The following is a 25,421-nucleotide window of genomic DNA, read 5'->3' on the forward strand; positions in this document are numbered from 1 at the left end:
GTAATAATATTTCATAGTATTGCTGTTTTCACTGTATTTTTGATCAAATAAATGCAGCATTGGTGAGCAGAAGAGACTTCTTTCGAAAGCATTAAAAAAAATGACCGACCTCATACTTTTGAACAGTACTGTATGCATAACCAACATAATAAATGATGTAAAGTTCATTGTTAGTTGATTATTTATTGTTAGTTGAATTGACCTTATTTAAAGTGTTACTGGGCTGATAGCACATTTGCAGAAATTAGAATTAAATGCTAAACTGCATTTGAAATGCAATCACAATGATTAATAGGCACACTGACATTCAATTTCATTGCTTCTGTTGTAAACATTTTTATTAATTTTAATGTCATACCAAAGTGTCACACACTTCAGTTTAGCTTCGCCCAAATTATAACACTAGAGAACTTGACTGCTTAAATAGTTCATTTTAATGATTTGTATTTTAGATACATTTATCTTAATTAAAAGCAACAAATTCTGTGGAAAAAAATGAAAAAAATTATTTTAAAATTTATTTTAGACATTTGAATTAAAAGCAACAAATCCACATCCATTTCACTAGGTTTCTCTGCATTTCATCAGAACATTCTGTATAACAGTATAAAGTGCAAAAAGATTACAAATAAAAGTGCTACAAATATATTAGTACTCATTTTTTCCATGTGCACTTTTTCTTCTTGCAGCAGTAATTTGGTCAGCCTATTTACAATTAGTCACTTTGCATTTTGACTGATTGGTGTCTGATTATAAATGCACATGTCATTTATATTTGCCCACATTAATGCGTCTCAGCAAAACGGATATGAATGCAGTCTACTATAACCACGCTCAATGCAAATTCACTTCCCCGATGCTAAAGCTGGGACCGAAATGATCTGTTGAACTCTCTCTCTCTTACCGATAAGGCAAATATTGTTTGAGTTTCCATCTGTGTTTCCTCACTCATGTGGATTGTGGGGCTCCTAAACTTCCGTATGCTGATGTAGGTTTGTCCCATATGGATCTAATATTCTGTTCGCTTCAATATGAGACAATTGGACTGTTGGCAATGGGAGCTAGACAATGACAATGAGGCAGACAGGTAAAGATAAAGAGCTCCCATGCTGCAGCGTGTCGACACGCATGATCAACAAAGCATGTGCTCCAGTTAACTGATCAGTTGAGCCTGAGAATTCAACTAGAAAAAGAGAAAGAGAGAGAGAAAGTAAAGAACAAAAGACCTGTGCTGCACTAAAACAAACATCCAGGTCTGATATTGTCAAGCTGTGAATGGCTTCAAATATTTTAACTAATTAATCACACAATTGATTGCTATTTATCATGTTTGTAGATTTAATATATATTATATTTTTTATATAATGTTTGTATATTGTATACTTTTTATATATATATATATATATACATTATTTTCAGCACATTAAAATACAATTAAAAAAGGTTGTAACTAATTAATCTCAATTTAATCAATTAATCACATCTAATCTTTATATATTTTATTTAATATATATTTTTATATACTATATTTAATACATTATTTTTTAAATAATAGTGTTACTAATAATGTATATAAATCGGTATATTTCCCAACCCTATATTAACCATTTTATCTGGTGCTTGCTAAGGTCAGGGTTAGGGATCACAGGTCCTTCACAGTCCAACATTGGTAGTGTTGATGTAGTTTCTGTTACAGGTAGTTTTTTCACACAAGTTTCTTCACAAGTATGAAACTTGTCTTTAATATTGTTGTTCTTTTGTCAGTTTTTTTTGACTGTGTAAGTATTTATTGCAGGATGTGATGGTGGTAGGTGAGCCCACTCTGATGGGCGGGGAGTTTGGCGATGAGGACGAGCGTCTGATCACGCGGCTAGAAAACACACAATACGACGCCACCAACGGTCTGGATGATGACGACGACTTCACGAGCTCGCCGGCACTCGGCAACAACAGTCCCTGGAACAGCAAGCCGCCCACAGGGCAGGACAGCAAGCCCGAGAGTACGGCCTCGCAGCCCTCTCAGTAGGAGACAACATGTGCAATGCCCCGTTAAACCACCAGGGCGGCGCACTCTCTCTCTGACCTCACTTTTTACCCTCAATGATGTAAATCCCATGTCATGGTGTTAATGATGTCATCCATTTTCACCAGAAACTGATGGTTCCACGCCGTATTTTGGGTAACATTTAGGAACTTCACTGTCCAAACTTTGGCAGCAATATTTGCTCACTGGATTTTTTTTTTTAAATCATCTAGCTAGGCTACAAAGCAGCGCACGTAATGTGACTCTTGGAGGAACTTGACTTTATTAAGGCTGAATGAGGTCTGAATTAACAGAGACCTGAATTTGGGACAACTTTGGCCCAATAATCATTGTAAAAACAAAAAGTACCGTCTATCTCGCAGTTCATCACGTATCTCCATAGTGACTTCAGTTGGCAACCACACTCAACGTCAACCAATGCTGAAGAGATGGTCATGTTGGCTGTCCTCTAACTGAAGACTGGAACTGCAGAGGCATCCACCGAGACCAATCCCTGAACATTTGCATTTTTATTGGAAATTCGTTTGGCTATTGTCTTCTTCCCTCTGCTTTCAATTAAAAGTGAACCGCCTTGCATTTCTTCAACACAACAGACTGTATTAACAAAGACAGCTTGTATAGAAGAAAAAACATTGGCAGTTACCATTTACAGATTGTACTTTAATTGAAATATTCCTATTTGATTTCAGAGTCAATGTGTTATTTTACTAATTTGTGACTATTATGTGTTCTCCTCGTACTGTACCATCAAGATTAGGAATTACTTTTTTGACAGGCAGGCACATGTGAAAAGCATATTCGTCTCTATCCCAGTATTGACTTAATTTCTAAATGGAACACGTTACGTTTCTGCATGACATTTTGAAATCTGTAACATGTTTATTGCCAGACTTTTGAGGTCATGCTGGACTTTGGTTATCAGTTTGAAAGCACAGTAAACCAGGGTTTTGACTTTGACAGTAAAAATGCATTCTGCTTCATCTGATGTCATTGAAGTCGTGAAAGCTTGATGTAAACGACAGCTGTTTTGACATTTACGAATTATTTGACTTTTTTTTATATAATGGATTTCATACTCAGGAATGAACACCATACTGAGAAATGAGAATGTTAAATACAGATTACTGCAAATCCAGCCACAAATATTCTGTTCATTAGCTTTAAATGAGTTTAAATAACATTCATTATGGCAAGCTTTACACTGCTTTTAATATGTATGAAAACAGCCCTTTTATCTGAAAATCATCATTCTAAAAAATGCAATCCCCTTTCAGCAAGTTATGTGATCACGTTTATACAGCTTTATGTAATTTATGTAGCTAGATACATGCACCTTTTCCATATACTGTACATTGGATTTGTAAGTCCCTTTAAAGGTTGCATACGGTGTGCTTTAATGATTGAAAGGACGATGATGACGACGAAGAGCCAAATATTTCTTTTTTTTAATTAGTTTCTTTGTTTCTGTACTTTATTACAAAACGTATTTCCTGAATATTCCTTAAAGCCTGAGATATTTCCAAAACCAACAAAATGACAAGACACAATATCAGCCACCCACCGTTTTATCCTTGTATTATTGAAACTCTGCACAGTTTGTAAAATATTTAGCAGAGGTGTTTTTTTGTGTCATATCCAAAACTCTTCTGTGTATGCTCTGCCATTTTGTGTGCCAATAAATTGTGCTTACAAAACTTTTTGCATCAATATTTCTGCCCCCTCTTACTCGGGGTTTACTTTGTCCCACACTTCCAGTAGTCTGTGTCTGTCTGTCTGTGTGTGTCTGTGTCTGACCTGACTTATGGAATACCGCTGCAGATTTCTCGTCGAAGTACTTAAGTTTAATCTTCCTGAGTTCAGTTTTGACAACAGCCAGGTAAATAAATCCACCGTTCTGGATTGAATTCATTCTGAGTCTGACTCTTGTAGAGTCTCAAGAAAGTCCCAATAGCGCCACCCTGTGTTCAATATGATCTCACACACTAAGCACTCAGTAAAAGATTTTTACTTAAGGCAGGCAAAAACATCGTTTTTTTTTTCACTGGTCAATTTTGAGATTTTGAGCTATTTGTCTTCAATAACATGTCTTCTTTCAGACTTGTGGTGAAAAAATTTCCAAAAATACACATTTAGGTCTTTATTTTACTACACTTTGTCTGTTTGCGTCTGTCATCACATACACCGTTGGAAAGCTCTATCTCTTGCACAATGTTGTCGGATCCAAATATGGTCATTTCTTTTTTATCAGCCACCAATCGTGAAAGTACAATGGGCATTTAACTCTAAAACCGAAATCTCATTGGCTGATGTCAATTTCTGACAACGTGATTCGTTCAGATACATCACGTGACGTGCTCTGACATTTAGATGTGTGTTTTTGACACTTTTTCTGTTCAGTTGAAGGCCATAAATGCTGTGTTATAAGCAAGTTGTAATGTGATTTAGGTGGTTTGTATTGTTGTTGCTAATGATTTGATAATATATTGTGTCTGTAAATAGTTGTTGTCACTAAAAAAAGTATTAATTTTTACATTACAAATCTTTAAATGCTGTTTTCTCAAAATGAGTTTTTTGTCATTCTCCAGTAGAAACATCTCAGCCTGTGTAGCACCTATGTACACCAAACTTTCCAGTTATACACTTAGCAGTATTCTGAAGATATTTTCAGAGGGATTTGTTTATAAATCATTCCTGGCCTGATTTATGTGACATTTTAATAATAAAAAAATATGTCAAGAATTGATATTTTAAGGCTATGGACAGTATATTAGGTAATGAAAGCATATATCCTGAAATCCCTCTGAAATTATTTTTTTAAACAAAATGAAAAAATAATTTTGCGCCTGGCTTTATCACATGTTCAGATCTATCTACCGAAAATATATGCAAAATGATGCATATTTAATGAGATAATTACTAATTTGCATAATTAAACATACAAATTTCAAAAACTTGTAATACATTTTTTTATATACTTGTGTAAATAATCAACTGAAAAAGTTTCATGGTGATATCTATTATTTAAAAAATTTTACCCTATTCACCTGTAGTGTCTCGCCTTAAAAATGCATTATATTCCTGCTTGTATTATTTTGTATAATTATAAATGTTTTAAAAATATGTATACATTTCAATTTATAAATTTATCCATTTTCAGTGAATAAATTACATTTATTTTGGGGTAAAAACTACTCAGAGGTAAGTATATATAACTTATTTATGTACTATAATTTATATTACAACTTCTGTGATATTTCTATAACGTGCTTATTTGGCATACTTTTATTTGATCACAATTTTGCACTGTTTATCAATATCACGTGCACAATGTGTGATGACGCCACAGCGAAGATGGCGGATTCGCTGGGTATCGGGACGTCAGACGAAAAAGATTCTGAAAATGACGATCACGAAAGGGTCAAATGTTCCTGGGGTGCTGCAGCGATATCGAGGAAGACAAACGTATCTGGGTCGGCAGCGAAAATGACGGAAACTCTCGGATTTTACGAGAAACCCGCCGTTAAAGACGAGCAGCACGAGCACTCAGGTGAGCTTGAGCATCTGACAACTGACCTTCGCCTTTTGCTTCCAACGTGGCATTAGTTTACCTGCTTTTCCTAATTCAATGGATGTAAAAGTATTTTAATGTGGCCACATCTAAAGTGTTTACAATGATGTTTAGGTGAATATTTCTTAATAAGCAGTCATTGAAACCAGTTCTAAATTGTGTTAATTTAATGTTTACAGAACGCAGATGTTGTTGCATTCATTCAGATATCAACGTTTCTAGTCTCTGTGTCTTGTCTAAAGTGCTCATGGGAAGCCTGAGTGGGTAATTTGAGGTCTTTGAATAATTTCTCTTAAACAGCCGGTCTGGTTCTGTTCCAAAGTCGTGTTCGGAACAGTTCCAGAGAGAAATGTGCACTTAAAAGCTGACCGAGGGTGTCCTCTAGCTGTGCCCTATGGATGTATTCGCTACAGAAAGTACTGCAATAAGTGAACAAATTGGAATTTTTATTTATTTTTCATCTATCTAGGGGTATACATGAATGCCCGTTGTTTTTATTGTGATTTTGGGCATCCTAAAATCATTCCCCCCAAATATATTTACAAGTATCTGATGTTACAACTTAAATCATTGGATTGCTTGCAACTAGTTACTTTTCAAATGCAGCATGTAGCCTAATGTTGCAGGAAATATCAGGGGTGCAAACTCATCGTCAACGATCCACAATTTGTTTTTTTCAACAGCCAGATAGTTAAAGAGAAGATAGGCCTAATACACAGTAAAAAATCATTAATGTATTACCTCAAATGAACTAACCATGAGCAATACATTTGTTACTGTATTTGTTAATCTTTGGTAATGTTAGTTAATAAAAATAGTCATTCATTGTTTGTTCATGTTAGTTCACAGTGCATTAACTAATGTTAACAAGATTTTAATAATGTATTATTAAATGTTTAAATTAACATTAACAAAGATTAATAAATGAATAAGTGCAGTTCATTATTAGTTCATGCTAATTAATGTAGTTAACTAATGAACCTTATTGGAAAGTGTTACCAAAAAAAAAAAATATATATATATAGGCTATATATGAGAACTCAAAAACTTGAGGCAACCAGCTTCGGGACTTGAACTTATGAGGGGGGAAAAATGTTGTGTGCGCTTTCACCAATCAAAATAATACAATAAGTTACAAATAATGTATACAAATATACAAATAATGTTTTTTCTTGTATATCCAAGTTAAATAAGCTTGTATTTTAAGTTAACATGAGCAGTGACATTACTAAATAGATATAGCCTAAAAGAATGTCTATTATCTGTTGAGAAGGCTGTCGTCAGACTTTGCACTTTTCAGATGCCGAAAATGTCAAACTGTCTGAATAGTTAGCCTTGCTATCACTATTTTTTTTCTCACCACTCGCATGCTTGATTTTTTTCTTTTTTTTCACTTTCCAGTTCATAGAAATAATTATTTTATCTATTATGCATATGTTATGTTTGTAATTTAGCAATTTTTTGTAGAAATTATTCTATGTTGATCACCATTTTAAATGTTAAGCCTTTAATTTAATAGCATTGAACCCGTTATTTCGTCTGTACCCCATAGACCTGGATGACTCTGACGAGCCGTCTCTGTTGAGGTTCATGTGTGCCGAGCTGACCAGGGGCTACTTCCTGGAGCACAACGAGGCCAAGTACACGGAGCGGAGGGAAAGGGTGTACACCTGCATGAGGATCCCCAGAGAGCTGGAGAGGGTGGGTCCCACAATTCTTTGCTTTCTTTTGAGGTGTAACCTAAAGGAACACCTCAGCATGGTAACGATTCTGAAGTGTGACCCATGTGAATTGAGTAAATCAGAGGACAAATTGCTGCATTTTCAAATACAAATACAATACAACACATGTATTTCATGCATGGATACTTTTCCAAATATTTAAAGGGTTTGTTCACCCAAAAATGAAAATTCTGTCGTCATTTACTCACACTCGCGTCGTTCCAAACCCGTAAGACTTTCGTTCATTTCGGAACACAAATGAAGATATTATTTATTATATCTTTGACGCTTCAAAAAGTTCATAAAGAGATTGTAAAACTAATCCGTATGAATTGAGCGGTTTAGTCCACATTTTCTGAAGATCCTTTTCCTTTATTTTTCACCTTTTCTTAAAGGCACACTGTGGAATTTTTGGCCACTAGGGTGCGCTCGACCTGTAATTTTCACGTCTAGTGCCCCTAGAGGCCACAAGCACCGCAGCATTGTCGCAAAAGTCAACAAACAGTCAACCGGTCAACCTCCCGTGTCTTTATGTGTGTGCAGACGGCATTTGATTTGTATGTTGGAGAAAGTTAATCGATTCACTACTGACCAAAATAATAATATAAATATAAGATTAATAATATAAATCCTATAAAGAAAACAAATTGAATAAAAGTAGCATACGCAGAAAACAATGTCTGAGGTAAGTCGCATTGACAAGGGTTGCCCAATCCTGCTCCTGCCGATCGTCTGTCCTGCACAGTTCATCTCCAACCCTAATCAAACACACCTGAAGCAAACAATTAACGTCTTCAGGATCTCTTTGCAATGGGTTGGAGATGAAATCGAGTAGTCGGGAAATCGTGTAACAAAACTGATATAACTCACTACATATTTCCGTTTTTGTAGTCTTCAGTTTGTTTTTCCTTTTACACAAATACAAACATATATGAGCTGAAAGGAAAAAAAAAACCATTTACATTTGTATACGGCAGTATGTTGTGACTTATATCAGTTTTGTTACACGAATTCGCAGTAAATATTACATTATATATACACTTTTATGCCGATGTTTATTTTAAACTCTCCCTTTTTCTTTTTTTGGTCTCCTCTGACAAAATCTTTGCTTTCTTCGCTTTCTTCCGAGTAGCTGTTGATTCAGTCATGATGACAACATACAGACGCCGGCAATCAAACGCGAGTTGAGCTCTCACGTTAGAATATGAGGAAGTTGGGGTGGTGGGGGAAGTGACGTATGCCGTAAAGCGGTCGAATTTTGTAGTTCTTTTTGTGCTCGGGTTCCTACCCGAAACCCGAAGTTACATAGTGCTAGTAAAAGCGATACAGACACCTTCAGGCTTCGGCAGACGTGTCATTCAACCTATTGTAAGTCGATGTACCATCTCAATGGGTTTTGGTAATATATTATAAAGGTTGAAAAGTTCCACAGTGTGCCTTTAATAAACACAATAAAAGTGTTTATTGCCACCAGATGGAGATATTGAGCTATTGAAAACAGATATTGAGTTATTGAAGGATGGTCAAATATGTAATGATTCATATAGTCAGATTTCATATTTTCTCATAGCATTTTTCCATTCACCTCAAGACCTCAGGATCACACTCGCACTACTCAGGTTTGTGTGATATGTTGACAGAGGTATGTGCACACAAAGACGGCTCTGTGACCCTGAAGTCGCTCCGCCCCTCAAACCCTAGAAAGAGCTCAGCAAACTCTCCAAACACCAGTGAGACGACACTCAAGTGCTCACCTGGGAACAGTTTGTTCATTATGTTTCCAGTGCACAGATGAGAGGCTAGATCTGGAACTACTGATTCCTGGTCAGTACAGACAGACTGAAGACAATACAACCCAAAACCAGCTTTGCTGCTTCCCGCGTGCCACGATTTTACATGCTTTTCTGGAACTAACATCCACTCAGTCAATGATGAGCTTCGTAATAGATATCCACCTTCATTCAGAATGATCGCTTTCTGCCAGTGTGTTTTCTCTGAGCAGGTAAGGCTCATGCTTCCTTCATCTCGCAGGGCTCAACTATAAAGATGGCTGATGGGCCCTGGTTGATGAAACTGGCACTTGACTATATTGACCAGTATTTTGTTCACTATAGTTGTTGCCACTATAGTTGCCACCCAACATGTTTGGTAACACTTTAGTTTAGGGTCCAATTCTCACTATTACCTAGTTGCTTATGAGCATGCATATTACTGGGATATTGGCCTTATTCTGCATGACCATATTCTACATCCCTTAATCTTACCCAATACCATAAACTTAACAACTACCTTACTAACTATTAATAAGCAGTAATTAGGAGTTTATTGAGGCCAAAGTCGTGGCCTATGTTTTTATGCTTTGCAAACTTAAACAGTGGATTTCGAGATTGTATTAAAGAGTTTTGTCAAAAATGTGTCATATATTTACACTACCATTCCAACACTAAATAAGATTTTTAAATGTTTTTGTAAAAAGTGTCCTACGCTCACCAAGACTGCATTTATTTGGTCATAAATACAGTAAAAAAAAGTAAAATTGTGAAATATTTTACAACTCCTGCAATGGCAAAGCTGAATTTTCAGCATCATTACGCCAGTCTTCAGTGCCACATGATCTTTCAGAAATCATTCTAATATGCTGATTTGGTGCTCAAGAAATCTCATTATTATCAATGTTGAAAACATTTGTGCTGCTTAATATATTTTCTGATACATTTGTTTTTTTAGGATTCTTAAGGTGATGATACACAGGGCAACTTTTTGAGCAATGTTGCTGGGCAATGTTGCCGTCAACTGGCAACCAGATGAGACACAGGGCCCACGACCGACCTAAAGTATCCAGATAGAAATGTATTGCCCATTTTCAATGGGAAAGTGCCCAAGCAACAATCGCTCGGCAAGATTGCCCAGCAACATTGCTCAAAAAGTTGCCCTGTGTATCATCACCTTTAGGATTATAATAAATAGAAAGATTAAAAAAAATTGAAATCTTTGGTAACATTATAAATGTTGTTACTGTCACTTTGCACAAAATGTAATTAACATTTTTTTTCTGGAAAACTTTGTTTGGTGTACTTTCTTTTACATATTTGTTTGTTTATAAATTTGTAGTGATTACCGAGCTACATAACTGTATAGTTCACGGTATTATTGCAAAATATATATAAATAAAAATATTTTAGTTTTTTTTTAGAGGTCTGTAAAAGTATTGGCCTTTTATTTTCGTTGTACTTTTTTGAGAGGGTTCTAGTGGTCTGTGTTCATCTCCCAACAAGCACTCCTTATTTTATAGTTGCTGGTAAAAACTGTCCCTCAGGATTCTCACTCAGACTTTAACCTGTTAACTGTCACCCCCCTTTTTTTAATTGACATGAAAATGCACATTTCGAACATAAATGGTTGTAATTCAAGAATGCTTTGGAATATAGACGTAAGATTGGTCTTGTTTTAAAGAAGACATTTGGCAGATTTATGTAGAAGTGAAATAAATTAAGAAAGTGAAACAGAAAAAAAGTTATAGAAGTTTGAGTTTATGGAAATGTACAATGTAAAAAAATTAATTATTCATATTTTATATAAAATATATATTTTCAAAACCTGGGCTACTCTAAAACTGCAGAAAAATCAAAGCCAAAAATCTGAACAAGTTGTGTTTCAAATTTTAGGTTGATATCTCAAAAAATGAGCTTTCAGTAAGATTTTGTTTGGGCGCAGTACCAAACTTTTTCACTAGGTCACAACCAGACTCCATTACTGCCCATATAAGGGCGCCTCCATTTCCAAATGTGTTTTGAGTGATATGAACCATTATTTCCACAATTTTCATACAATTTATGAAGTAGAGATCCTATTCAGAAGTAGTATGGGAAAGTTTGGCAGATTTTGATATGAATTCAACCTCTAATAAACACATACAAAGAACACGCATGTGCGTCATAGCTCGCTGCCACATCACAAATGGTGAATTTATTATTTTTTTCTTTATATTTAAAACATTTTCAGACCTTTTTTTCTAAAATAATTGAATGGATGCTATCTTTTGAACTCTTGGCATGAAAACAAACTAGGTTTCTACTATTTTTTTATGATTTTTCATGTTCATTGCTATTTCAAAATAAAGGTCTGAACACGCCTAGGAGTATGAAAATATTATTGTTGCAAATTGATAAATTACGGCTCCTCTGTAATTTATTTTGAAAATCAATCACCAAATATGGAAACTAGAGATTGTAAGCTTTCAAATGATATATAGTTTGTCAATATTACTTAAGGTTTTAACTAAGATATTATTGTTTTAAAAATATAATGGCAAACGTCCCACCTGTGGGACGGTGACAGTTAAGGGGTTAAAGAGCCAGTTGCTTGTGGTGTATGTTAACGTTTTAATTTGTTCTTAATGGTCTTTCTCCGAACGAAGGAGTGCCTTCTGAAGATGAAAAATATTTTAAGGTTACGGAGTGCTGGCAGACATATTCAAAGCCTCCTTCAACACATTACACGCCTCAGTGCGCTCAAGCATGTAAAGCATCAGGATTCAGGGCCGAGGGGTTTCTTAGTATGATGTCAGTGTGGTTTCTGTATAACATGACTGAATGCGACTAAACAAATGGATTTCTGGTTTGCATATCGCATAATGTGAGCGCATATGCTAACAGCACGGTTTGTGTCTTCCTACAGTTGATGATCTTCGGGGTCTGCCTGTGTCTGGATGCCTTTCTGTACGTGTTCACTCTGCTGCCCCTGAGAACTCTACTGGCCTTCCTGAGGGTGTTAACGATACCCTGCTGCGGCCTTGGGTAACACACACACACACACACACACACACACACACACACACACACAAAACTCATTTATCTTCAAAAAGATATACTGCCATTAAAAGTGTGAGGTTGGTAAGATTTTTTAATGGTTTTGAAAGTCTTATGCTCACCAAGGCTGCATTTATATGATCAAACATACAGTAAAATAGTATTACAATTTAAAATAACTCTTTTATATTTAAATATATATAGAAAAAATGTAATTTATTCTCGTGATGCAAAGCTGAATTTTTAGCATCATTACTCCAGGCTTCAGTGTCACATGATCCTTCAGAAATCTTTATAATATGCTGATTTGGTGCTCAAGAAACATTATTATTATCAATGTTGAAAACATTGTTGTGCTGCATAATATTTTTGTGGAAACTCTGATACTTTTTAAGGGTTCTTTGATTAATAGAAAGTTCAAACGAACAGCAGGAAATCTTTTGTAACATTATAAATGTCTTATAAACTGTCACTTTTGATCATTTGAATGCTTCCTTGCTGAATAAAAGTGAGAAAAAAAAAGAAAAAAAAATTACCCCAAACTTTTGAACAGTACACTGTCAAAAAAATGTGCTAAAATAGCTTGTCAATGGGGCAGTACCCTTAAAATTACAACTTTGTTCCTTGCCTACCCCTAAAGGTGCATTTTAGTAGCTTAAAGTAGTAATATGTATCAAAGTATACTTTTTTATATATAGCCCAAAGTGTACAGTTGTACACATATCCTTTCACGGTATACTCCATTTGACGTGTACGCATGCACATCTCTCGCCACAAGTTATTACCCATATGCACATCTTTATAACCTTTTAAGCTAGAGTTTCGTCTGTGGAAAAACATTGCCAACATTAGCATTTCAATTTCACAGGTAAATTAGGGAGTGTCACATTTTACAATCTGACAAACAACAATCATAAAGGACAGTAAAATGCAGTGAAGCCAAGTGTCTTCAAACCACAAGACTCAAGAAATTAGTGTATTTAGCATTGACCCACCTTTACTTGGAAAAGATTTGCGACTGCACATAAAAGTTGTAGATGCATTGTGAATAATTTCAGAATCAGATTGTGACACGTTTTTTTTTGCGTACGTTCGTTCTCTGAATCACATGTACGCACATTGGAGGAATGATCGTAAGATGAAGTGTAGGACAGTTTCTTCCCAACATTTTATAAATGAAGCCCCAAATCTTGCTCTCTTCTCATTGTGCTTTGATTATGCCATGTTCATAATGAACAATTGTGTATTGACATTTCCTCATATCAGAGTGCAGTAAAGTGCCTAATGTGTGCCTCTCCCTCCTCCCTTCAGCGCTAACGTTTGCCCTTATTGCAGACGGAGCAGGTAGGACGCCTGCCTTCACTGACTGTGACCCATTCTTCATTCTGTTTGATCCATATATTTTATATAACGAGCATGTCACTGTAGCATTTGCCAGCCTGGTAGGGTGTATATGTCACTGCCCATGATAACTCTCTTCATTGAATGGTTTAGCTTACCATATGACGGTGCAGTCATTTTAATTTTAAATGTCAGCTGCTGGCAAGTGAAGTGGTTGAATTTTGAACTGTTAAGTGTCTTGTCTGGCAGTGTTTGTGTTTCATTTCTGTAGAGTGTGACTTGAGTGTGTGTCTGGCACCTGTATGACATTGAAGTGCTACATTATATGCCATCCTGCTGAAAGAAAAAATATAGTTTGGTAAATTTAGTTTAAGCTGGTATATCTTGTTGTCTAGCCACCTGCCATAACCAACAAGCTAGACTAACTTAAGATCAGCAATCCACTATAGGCTGGTTTATACTGTTAAAATGTGTTTTTTTTCTCTCTCTGGTGCATTTGGTGACGATCTCTCGAGTCATAGCAGCTTTTCCCTTTGCTTTATCAAACAGCAAAGAGGTTTAACTGGATCCTCAGATCCATAGCTACACTTTTTTTAATTTTATTAATACCTCCCGGTCATATCTCCAGCATCAGGAGATTGTTAAAAAATATTTCTATTTAAATGTAATTGAAGAGCTTACCAGTCACACTCCTGTTTTGGTAAGATTAAATTTACAAATTCCTTCACAATGGATGAGAGAGACCTTTCAGTAGCCTTTGAGATGTTACTGTTCATTTGCAGAATTAAAACCATTCAACATTAAAATTCTCATAACCTCAACATTATTCTAGGATAGAAACGCCTTCTTACACTTAAGCCTGGCACTTTAGCACAAGCAGAAGCTCTCGCAGATAAAAGGCTAATATCAGTATGTGCGCAGTCTTTGCTTACATAGAGACAGATTTCATATCCCAGCTGTCATCTTGAGTACTTTTCTATGAGTTTCTTATGTAAAAATGTAAATATTTTAAAGAAATGAAGAAGTTTATTTGTGCAGCTATTTCATTATATTTTTATTGTAGTGCCAAATATAGTTTATCTGATGTATTTTGGTAATGTAGTATTTGAGCTTCACAGTTATACTCAGAAAGTAAACAAATTCTGCTCTGTCATTTAAATATATATATATATATATATATATATATATATATACATAAAAATAAATAACACTAATATTTAACAAGGATGCTTTAAAGTCCCTCTGTAGTCAATAATTGTATCCCTTAAAACTCATCTTTGATCACCAAAATGACATATTTAAAAGTTTTTTCCTTGGAAAAAAAATCTTCATTCTTTAAAATAGTTTGAATGTAACTCTAAACCCTTGCCTCAATTAGTATACATTGTTCAATAAATTTACAAATTACCCCCGCCTCCACTCACTCACACCAGTTCAGAGATCCACTCATTGACGTGATTGGTTACAAGGTAGTTTGTGACATCAGAAACACCAGTGATTACAAATCGTGTTTTTTAAACTGTCTTTGGTTCACTGCAGTTTTAAGGAGAAAATACTCAGTATGTAATGGTGTTGACTTATGAATTTGCACATGGTTTGTTTTAAAGCATATTAAAAATACCACATAGACATAAACAACATTAAAAGCTTGATTTTCACCACAGGGGGACTTTAAACAGAAGTGACAGTAAAGATGTTACAAAATATTTCTATTTCTAATAAATGCTGTTCTTTATATATTTATCAAAGAAACCTGAAAAATATGTACTGTATCACTGTTTTCACAACAATATTAAGCCACAACTATTTTTAACATTAATAATATGAAGTTTTTCCTATGATATTAGAATGATTTCTGAAGGATCATGTAACACTGAAGACTGCAGTAATTATGCTCAAAATTCAGCTTTGCCGTCTCAGGAATACATTACGTACATTATAAAATATATTAAAATAGAAAATAGTCCTTTTAAATTGTAATAATATTTCATTTTGATCAAATAAATCCTGCCTTGGTGAGCATAAGGGACTTCTATTAAAAACATGTATATATTCCTTAGCTTTCTGTTGCTGGTTCTCAGTCTTGCCGTTTTCCTGAGGATGTTTATGTAGATTTGCCCTCGTGAGTGGGAGTGTGATGCCTCAAGTAAAAATGAAACGTGTCGAGTTTTTCCTTTTTTATTCTCCTTCCCACACCCTGGGTGCAGGATCTTTGCACACCTCTAAATCGCAGCTCTGCTCCTCAAATAAATCTGAAACCTTCTGTTCATTTGTCTACTGCTGAAAGTGTCTTAACTGTGAACTAAGCAGGCTGTGGTAGACGTCAGTGCTAAACTCTCATTGTCTGTACATGAGGACCATACATCAGACATCTGCATGGGTTTTGAGTTGTTCCTTGCTGTTTTTCTCCATCTGGGTGTTTCTCCAACTACTACCACTTTTGACCTTGTGTTGTTGTTTATTAACTCACTTTAAACACACTTTTCACACTCTGCTAGTTTGTTTTCAAGATGCACAGAAAAACAATCATGTAAATCCTTTTCACACACTGATCGTTTAATATTTCATGTGTTCGAATCATTATCGTTGTAAAAATTCAAATAGGTTTTCATATTTAATGATTTAAGTCTTGGACATTATAATGCAAATAATTTTGATGTGGCATTCAAGTGTGTTAGTTAGTCCCTGGACTGTAGTTGAAGAAATGCCCATCTGTGTGTTTCTCTAGTTTGAAAGAAAGCCAAAGCTTTTCTTCATGGCCTCATTTTGTAAACTCATAAGGTTTATTTATAATGAATGTATTCAGTAAGCTTTCTCTGCAGTTTGTTCTGACTCCCAGGCCTGTTTAATACACTTCTGCTGTGTGTGTTTGTTTTTACCAGTGGCTCTCGGTTCCTGCAGCCGGCTCAGGTGTGTGACCTGCTGAAAGGTTTAATCATGGTGCTCTGTTACTCCATGATGCACTATGTCGACTATGCTATGATGTACCACCTGATCCGTGGCCAGTCGGTCATCAAACTCTACATCATCTACAACATGCTGGAGGTATCGAGCTGCTCTTTTGGATCATGTTATTAAGAAATTATTCACCCAAAAATGAAAACTCTATCCACACTTGGTTTGTTTCAAACCTGTATTCTGAACACATGAACACATTTTCTCGCAGCATTTATTTATATAATAAAAAGCAGCATACAGCTTTGGAACAACATCAGGGTCTGTAATTAATCACATTTTCATTTTTGAGTGAACTATTCTTTAAATATCTGTGTTATTTCATCTCTCAGGTGGCAGACCGTCTATTCTCTTCTTTTGGGCAAGACATTCTGGACGCTCTCTACTGGACGGCCACTGAGCCAAAGTCACGGAAGAGAGCCCACATTGGAGTCATCCCTCATTTTTTCATGGCTGTCTTCTATGTCTGTATCCTTTTCAGTCTACAGTGTTTAGGATACTTGAGACAATTTTGATAATGCAAATTAGAACCCATTTGATCAAATGTGTCATAATTTAGTGTAGGTATCATTATTCTTTAATTCTATATTAATGTTGAAAGAGGTGTGGTGTAATTGTAATTTAGTGATTTCCACAAACCCTGCTCATATTTCTTATCAAAACAGAATTTCCTGCCTGAACTTTCAAGATTCTGATATAAATAATATTCTGTTGAATCTGATTACTGCAACTTGTAGCACCATAACATAATATCCATGACAAAAGTAGTTCAATATAATTGTTTTCCTCAGTGAATATTTGTCTCAGTTCTGCATGCCATCCTCATCATGGTCCAGGCCTCTACTTTAAATGTGGCCTTCAACTCACATAATAAATCTCTGCTCACAATTATGATGTCTAACAACGTAAGTGTACACACACACACAAACTCATTCTGCAAATGGCAGAATCTTCAAATCTTAGTTCAAGAACGATTGTGTCACTATATACATTTAGAATTTTGTAAACATGGTTTTTACAGGCATGTGTTCATGTTTCAGTTTGTGGAAATCAAGGGAAGTGTGTTTAAGAAGTTTGAGAAGAACAACCTCTTTCAGATGTCTAACAGCGGTGAGTCTTAAAACCAAGTTATATTGGGATATGTAAATGTATATACACTGTTGCTTTTCATCAACTTAATGCACCCTTGATTAATAAGAGTATCAAAGGGTGCATCAAGTTAATCAAATGTGACAGTAAAGACATTAATAATGCTACAAACATTTTCCATTTTGAATAAATGTTGTTTTTTTTAACATTCTATTCTATCATAGAAAAACAAATGTGTCACAGTTTCCACAAAAATATTAAGCAGCACAACTATTTTCAATATAGATTATAAGAAGAAATGTTTCTTGAGCACCAAATCAGCCTATTAGAATGATTTGATATGAAAATGATTACTGGCGTAATGGCTGCTGAAAGTTCAGCTTTGCCATCACAGGAATAAATTACATTTTAAAATGTATTCAAATAGAAAAGTTATTTTAAATTGTAAAAATATTTCTGTTTTTACTGTATTTTTGATCAAATAAATGCAGCCTTGGTGAGCATAAGAGACTAATTTCAAAAACATTCAAATTTGACCAACCCCAAACTGATGAATATTAGTGTAAGTCCTGGTACTCTGTGATTTTTATGTCCATGTGCCATACTATTTAAGTTGCTGCAAAGAATACTTTGTTATAACCATGCAAACCCTTTTTATTTGTGCAACACATTTTAATGTAGATTATACAGTCAGGAAATATGACAGCAGTGTGCCTCAGTTCTGGTTATTCAAAATGACTACCAAGCTGTACATTATTATAATCACTTACAGACTCTTTGATCGACAAGCAGGTGAAGTTGTGTGTGGGCTGACTCAGAAACATTATAGCATCTTTTTGAAATGCTAATCAAAGCACACAAGAGCTTTCTGATAACGCTCTGTGAGATGCTGACAGGCTGTGGTGCGTTTGAGGTCCTCTTTCCTACAGAGCCCATCCTTTTATGAATACTGTAATCAGCACCTATTCTGCCTTCCGCTGTTTACTCTCTCTCCACCTTCAATTGGCCACTAAGTCTTGTGGTCGTCCATTTAAGTCTTTGTGATGGAAGAAATCCTCAAGTTACTGTTCATACACAATCTGCATGTGTCGTACGGATTACCATCCTTTGAAGTCTTACAATCTAAAAGCTTTATTTGTTGACCGTGGTTTCCCCTCACATTTCGCAGGAGAGTGGCTTTGAGAATATAATATATAAGATGTGCAGACATTGTTGCTCATGTGTTGGGTTTATATTTCTGTCTTGCAGATATCAAGGAACGGTTCACCAATTACGTATTGCTCCTCATCGTGTGCCTGAGAAACATGGAGCAGTTTTCATGGAACTCAGGTCTTGATTAAAACTAGTCTTGATTTAAAAGGCAGACATTTTTTAAGTAGAATCTATTTTCTTTTTAGTCTAGTAGTTGGTTTATTGTAGTGCCAGAATGAAGGTTTTGGATCCTTGGCATCTTTATGAGGCAGATTCATAATGACTGTGATACTTACTTAACCTACTATTTCAAAAATGCTTGGTTAATCTGTTAATAGTGTTGATATTGCTTGCAGATCACCTCTGGGTTCTGCTTCCTGATGTCTTCATGGTCATCATGTCTGAGATTGCGGTTGACATCGTCAAGCATGCCTTCATCACAAAATTCAATGACATCACAGCTGATGTGAGAGCCACAGATTTGTCATTTGTTTTTCAACGATAATCGATCTCAAGACCACAAGTACATATCAAGTGTGCCATTCTAAACAGGGCCATAAATTGCACTAAAATATACACAAACACAGGCAACGCATATTCACTTTTAATTTCCATCATGTTCTTTAGGTCTACAGTGAATATAAAGCCAGCTTGGCCTTTGAACTTGTCAGCAGTCGACAACAAAATGTAAGTGATCATTTATTGTCTGACTTTTTATTTGAAAAAGAAATCTGACAGCACTAGTATCTGTAAACAGCATAAAATGGCAAAAAAAGTTAGAAAATAATAGAATACAAATGCGGTTTATTCGCGGACAGGCCTACACAGACTACAGCGATTCAGTGGCGAGAAGGATGGGCTTCATTCCTTTGCCTCTTGCTGTACTGGTGAGAAAATATTTCACTTGTTTAGCTACTCCTGTTATTTTAATTTTTTGCCAAAAAATACTCTCTGAAACAATGTGTACTATGTATTTGTAATGGTTATTAGAGTATCATGCTGTTAGATTACCAACATGCTTATTCCAAATTGTAAAATGACACATTAAACAACAAATGATATATTACTGATACTGAGGATACGGTTTTGTTTTCATCTCCTTTAGTTGATTCGGGTGGTGATGAGCTCAGTCAAGATCCAGGGCGCTCTCTCGTCTGTCTGTCTGCTCCTCTTTTATCTTGGGTAAAATCAATGACCTAATTGTAGGCATCACATAATCTATCATTTTTACTGCATAACTCACCGTGCAACCCAATCTCGACAGACCTAGTGTTTGAATGTTTTGTTTTCCTGCTGTGTTAATATACAGTCTGTGAACGGATTCTGAGAACAGTTTTGGGCAGTAGTAAAAATACAAATACAAACTACATTTCTCAGTAGAGGTGGTTGTGCCAGTATAGTTTTCAAATCATGTAGTGAAAGAAGGGGTATTTTTTATACTTTATTGTTAAAATTTTGGGGCCAGTAATGTGTTTCTTTTTAAGAAGAAATTAATACTTTTATTCAGCCAGGATGCATTGAATTGATCATAATTTATAGTAAATACTATCCTAACATTTCAAAAGATTTCCATTTCAAATAAATGCTGGTCTTTTGAACTTTCTAGTATGCATCAAAGGATCTTAACAGGAAAGTACCATGGCTATCACAAAACATATTAAGCAGCACATCTGTTTTCAACATTGATAAAAATAAGAATTTTTTCTTGAGCACCAATTCAGCATATTAGAGTGATTTCTGAAGGATCATGTGACACTGAAGACTAGGGTAATGATGCTGAAAATTCAGATCTGCCATCACATGAATAAATTGTTCAAATATATTAAAATAGACATTTATTTTAAATTGTAATATTTCACCAAATGACTCTTCTTACTGTATTTTTTTGATTAAATAAATGTAGCCATGGTGACTTCAAAAGCATAACAAAAATCTTACCGACCCCAAACTTTTGTGTACACGTCAGTGTATTTTAAGTTTTACTAAAACATTTCTTAATGTAGTGAGGTTAGCTGTAATGTAGTCTGACCTGCTACTTTCGCTAATTGTTCTGTGGAGTAGTTTGTAACATTTTGGCAATATTTTGGGGGAAGCCTGCCTGAATCAAGCTTGAAGTTGTAGGTTTTAGCTCTACTCTTTTTACTTGTTTGGTCTGATTCTGCAGATTGATAACACTGAAAGTGTTGAATAGTATAATTATTCTGGGAAAGTCCTGTCGATATGTGAAAGAAGCTAACATGGAGGGTAAGCTGTTTGAAAGACCGACTGCTCAGACCTCAAAGCAAACTCCCAAGAAAGCCAACCCTGCCAAATCTCCCCCACCCTCAGGTAACACCAGTTTGGATTATTCAAGTTATTGTTCAGACATTCTAAACACAGGATGTTTTGTGTGGAGAGTTTTTAAAGCATCATGTTGCTTTTCTGCTTTGTTTCTTTACCTCTGTTTTTAGCTGAACCTGAGGTTCAGCAGCCCTCCACCTCCATCACCAAACAGCCGACCCCCAGGGCGAAGCCTTTTCCCCCGGCTCCACCCCCTGTAACTGTGGTGACCAGTGATCCGCCACCAGATTCTCCCCCTAAACCAGAGGAGAGCAGCAGCGAGACACAACAATCTACTGAACTTAAACACAGAACCACAAATAAAGATCTGTTGGAGATCGACCGCTTCACAATATGCGGCAACCGAATCGGGTGAACTTTAACCCCATCACCACAGTAACAGCTCAGGAACTAAGTTGAGGAGACTCAGGAGTATAAGTCTGACATAATTGCGAGGGGCTTTCGAGTGAGTTCTTCAAAGGTTGCTACTATTTATCTCTAACTGAAAAATGAGTCTGCTTCTATTCCTGTGGAATATCTACTAAAGGAATCAGATCGAGTGCGTAAAGCATTTCAAATCAAAACCAAGAATCTGTTCACCCTCGGCAGGCTGGCATATCACGTGGAATAGAATCTAGTAAATGTTGCTCTAGGATATGTTTGTCTCGATTTTTATCCGAGACAGAACACATTGAACAATAAATGAGGCATGAACGTCTTACAAACTAGACTCTTCCCACTCAAAATTGGTCTGAGTAGAAACTAAAAAACATGAATTACAAAATTATTTATTTTTGAACACTTAAACTATTTACTAATTCCCATCTGATTCAAATGAATAGATACATTTCTACATATTGACACTTTTGGCTTAGAATATTATGCTAAACAGATTTGCCAATAATGCTGCCATTAGATTTGTTCAGTCTGCCAAAGATTTGTTTTTAGAAGTTGTAAAGGTGTTATTTGGTTAGATACATTACTGTGTTTTTTCATTGTCTATTTAAAAGAAAGGGAAGGTTTGTCTAGCCTAACGCCAGGCTGCTTGATAATTTAGCTCTGTATAATATACAAGGTGCCAGCCCAGCAGACTTAACTTTGCACTGATTTGCCATATTGTCTTAAGCGGTACAGAGTATTTTTGTTTTGTTTATGAGTATAATATTGACCTGTTTACACCAGCTATGAAAGAGCAAATAATTGTTTCATATGAAGTGTAACATAGGAGTGTTTTTTTGAATGCACATTGTGTTTTGAAATTCAACTCATCTGTGACCAATCACATAGTGGGAGACTATATTGTTTGATATAATTATTTTGTTGTTTTAAATGTAAGTAAATTATTATAGAGTAATTAATAGTTCAATAACATGTTTATACTATTTTATAATGTTGCGTAGAAGTTGATTTAGCAATGAGAAAAGTTGAATGTCAATCTAAGTCCGTGCAGCCTGTCTAGAATTTACCTCCAGTATAGAGTCATGTGGTGCAGACGTGCCCAAAGCCAAGTGACTTGAATGGATATTCCGTCATTCTCTTTTGACTGAAACTGTTTTTTAATAACTTAATAGAAGTGTTCCTGCTATGTTTTGAAATGTGCGTCATTTTCATTTCAGTATGTTGTATTTTGTTCCGTTATCATTGTAAAAATTGGAAGACGAATTTCGAAAAGATTCTGAACAGGGTTGCACAGGTTGTTGTCCTTATTGTTTTTCAAATGTACCATAATGCTAAAAAGTGGTTTCATACGTAAAGGGTGACGACTCAAATTTTTATGTAATGCCATTTTTGGGATGGCAAATAAAAGTTGTTTTGCAATTTGTGCCTTATGTTTTTTTGACAGTCATCTCTTGAATTTTTGTTTGGCTGTCAGTGTCCAATACTATGTCCATATTGTTTTGTAGTCTTAGGTGAAATTTTATATACATTTATTAGGAAAAGTGTATTTTTCTTGGCCATCATCTTGTAAGTATTTTACCGTTTTTATTCACCTTTTAGTTAGTTTTGTCAGTCCATGTTATGCTCTGGTTTAAACTGTATCAGGCAGCCTGAGACTGTAATCTGCCACTTTGTGACCTTCTCTCCTACAGATTTCACAGACTGATGGACAGCTAGTAAATCCGCCCTCAGCCGCCGCCAGCATCTCTATGTTCATGAGGTAATGTTCGCCTCCCTTACACCACCCACCACAAACCTTCCTGTCCTTCTCCATCATGACCTACAGATACCTACTTGACGTTAGACACACTGTAAGTGTGGAGGAGGTAGAGCAGTAGGTTGTTTCTAAGACAACTGTATGGCCATTTGGCTTTAGAATAAAGAAATCCTCTTGTATCTTTACTCTCGAGTATCTATCAAGTATATCAATATAGATATCCTTAGTAGTATTTTATCTCAAAGTATGTATGTTAATGAGAGTTTTTTTGCTGGACTACCCAGTATATTTGCCCACTGATGCGACCATGGTAATCTGTCATCTTACTGTTTGCCATGTCGGAAAAGAATTGTTCCTTCTCCAAACAGATCGTCAGGGTTTTGACTGTTGGATTTTGCCTTTGTTCGGAAATGTCTGACACACAGAACATTCTGCAGCCATTGCATTCTTTACAGAATCCTTTAATCCACAATATGAAAGAGAATGTAATCATGTGGATTCCAGCTCTGATATCATGTACTCCCAGCATTCTGAACCTTCCTCACATTCTTTATGAATTAAGCAGTTGTTTCCCAGAGTATAGTGAAGGAATAACATTCCTGGTGGTAAATGAAAGGCCATTTGCTGTAGTCGGGTAGATTTTGATCCCATTGGCTTTTTGGAATTGCACAGTAAGAGGTGACCAAGTTATGAATGATAACTCTTATCTAACATAATGCTGTCACGTTAAATTGGTCTGTGGTGATCGATTAATTAGTTAGTTGTGTAATATAAAGTACTCTCCATGTGTCGGCCTATATGAATGAAATACATGAAGTACTTTCTGGTCTTGTTTGTTTTCAAACCTTTAATGCCTTAATAAAATCTGAGAGAAATCAAATGAGTCATGTTGTAGGAGATCTGAGCCCACTCAGTGGGTGAACTTATTTGGCTAACACATGAGAAGCTGAGAAAGTAGATCAAATTCAGAAGTTTGAAATAAACATCCTCCATGTGTGTTGCTTATGATACCATCCATATATTCCCTGTGCTGCACCTTATGACTCTCAAGATCGATTTTGCCAGGATAGGATTCCCATATATAAATTGAATTGTAGGGCTTGAACAATAATTTTATCAACCCTCCCATTTCCTCATGATTTCAGAGATGGCTAATAATGTGCTGTATATATGACTATGTTCGTGTGACAGGAAACAATGTTCTGGGACCATTGGACCAACAAAAGATGCTGATCCAGGATGATGTTCTACTCAGCCTCTGACATAAGGAAGATGTTAGTTTTTCACTAATGATGTTTCCACCAAGATACATGCAGGCTATATAAATTAGTGTTGTTCTAGGCCTAAATCAAAATAAATATAGGCTTAAGATTTTCCTTCAGGCCGAATAGGAAAGTTTCAGAGTCTGTTTAATTGCATTTTTAGAGTCTTTAGTTGCCACACAAAGAATTATAATAACAGTGCTATTTTGGTGCAATTAAGATAAATGTTACTATCAAATAGTGCATAAAATATCAGGGCCATTTTAGACATAGACTACGTTCATTTTGATATTTAACTATAATGTTTATTTTGTTGAGTGAGACAACCCATCTAATACCACAAAACACATATTTTATTAAATCTTTTGCTAATATTAGATGTTTTTGTCGTTTTCTAACAAAAAAATGTTGCTTAGAGGATGATGTCATTAGCCTACTTTTTTTGATTAGGGAGATTTTAAAAAGACGGGAAAGTAGTGGAATTATTTAAATAGCCTATGTGAAGAAGAAGAAAATTCCCTCGAGTCATTTCAGTAGGATACTTTTGTTTGATGTCAAGATGAAACTGAAATCAAATTAACAACTATGCCGTGTCATATTCTGAACTAGAGGGAACCATTAAGGACAAAGGGGTGTTTAAAAAGTCACATTTTCATCCGTGTTTGAAAGTGGTAAAGATGATTGAAAACTGCCTAAATGAAATCATCGCGTCACTGATCTTTAGCACCCGGCAGGCGGAGCACGAGCACGAGCGAGTCTGTGTTCACTCACACCTCACTGGCTCACGCTCACCAGCCGTGTTATTACAGCGGGGCATCTGACTGACTGGCCGACAGAGAGACGCGAGGTGAACCTGCAGGAGCCGCTCGCCACGGGGGACCATGGTCATCATGAATCGCTCGCCGGACAGCAGGACTTGAGACCTGCGGTTTATCCGCAATCGCCGAGATTGTCCTTCCACAGTACAC

At 35.8% G+C, this 25,421-nt stretch overlaps 2 protein-coding genes across 5 annotated transcripts in view; both read left to right on the plus strand.

Annotated features, from left to right (window-relative positions):
• Positions 1–2,240, plus strand: part of ldb2a (LIM domain binding 2a) — a 60,703-nt gene extending 58,463 nt beyond the window's left edge. For all 3 annotated transcript variants that reach the window (XM_056257245.1, XM_056257244.1, XM_056257243.1), the window contains one exon: positions 1,796–2,240. In XM_056257245.1, coding sequence (XP_056113220.1) covers positions 1,796–2,026 — 231 coding nt within the window. In that variant the 3' untranslated portion in view covers positions 2,027–2,240. The remainder of the gene's footprint in view (positions 1–1,795) is intronic.
• A 3,155-nt stretch (positions 2,241–5,395) lies between these two features.
• Positions 5,396–22,854, plus strand: tapt1a (transmembrane anterior posterior transformation 1a). 2 transcript variants are annotated; one of them, XM_056257246.1, is made up of 15 exons: positions 5,396–5,591; positions 7,165–7,313; positions 12,011–12,129; positions 13,453–13,485; positions 16,365–16,527; positions 16,770–16,905; positions 17,245–17,342; positions 17,478–17,547; positions 18,775–18,855; positions 19,074–19,183; positions 19,345–19,404; positions 19,536–19,604; positions 19,823–19,899; positions 20,882–21,045; positions 21,168–22,854. In XM_056257246.1, exons 1-15 carry the CDS (start codon positions 5,396–5,398, stop codon positions 21,410–21,412), a joined length of 1,770 nt encoding a protein of 589 aa, XP_056113221.1. In that variant the 3' UTR covers positions 21,413–22,854. The 2 variants fall into 2 exon arrangements, with proteins under 2 accessions (XP_056113221.1, XP_056113222.1); XM_056257247.1 differs by lacking the exon at positions 13,453–13,485 and having other exon boundaries at positions 5,487–5,591.
• Positions 22,855–25,421: the final 2,567 nt, after the last annotated feature.

The sequence above is a fragment of the Rhinichthys klamathensis genome, unplaced genomic scaffold, assembly GCF_029890125.1.
Source record: "Rhinichthys klamathensis goyatoka isolate OS25496 unplaced genomic scaffold, OSU_Roscu_1.1 h1tg000136l_1, whole genome shotgun sequence".
NCBI classification, from domain to species: Eukaryota; Metazoa; Chordata; class Actinopteri; order Cypriniformes; family Leuciscidae; genus Rhinichthys; species Rhinichthys klamathensis.

What these genes read in the sequence shown, in the direction of transcription:
- tapt1a (XM_056257246.1), top strand. Translation starts at nt 5,396, where the DNA reads ATGGCGGATTCGCTGGGTATCGGGACGTCAGACGAAAAAGATTCTGAA. An exon ending in TCATCTACAACATGCTGGAG is followed by an intron (nt 16,528 to 16,769) that starts GTATCGAGCTGC and finishes TTCATCTCTCAG; the next exon opens with GTGGCAGACCGTCTATTCTC. An exon ending in CTGCTCCTCTTTTATCTTGG is followed by an intron (nt 19,900 to 20,881) that starts GTAAAATCAATG and finishes CTGATTCTGCAG; the next exon opens with ATTGATAACACTGAAAGTGT.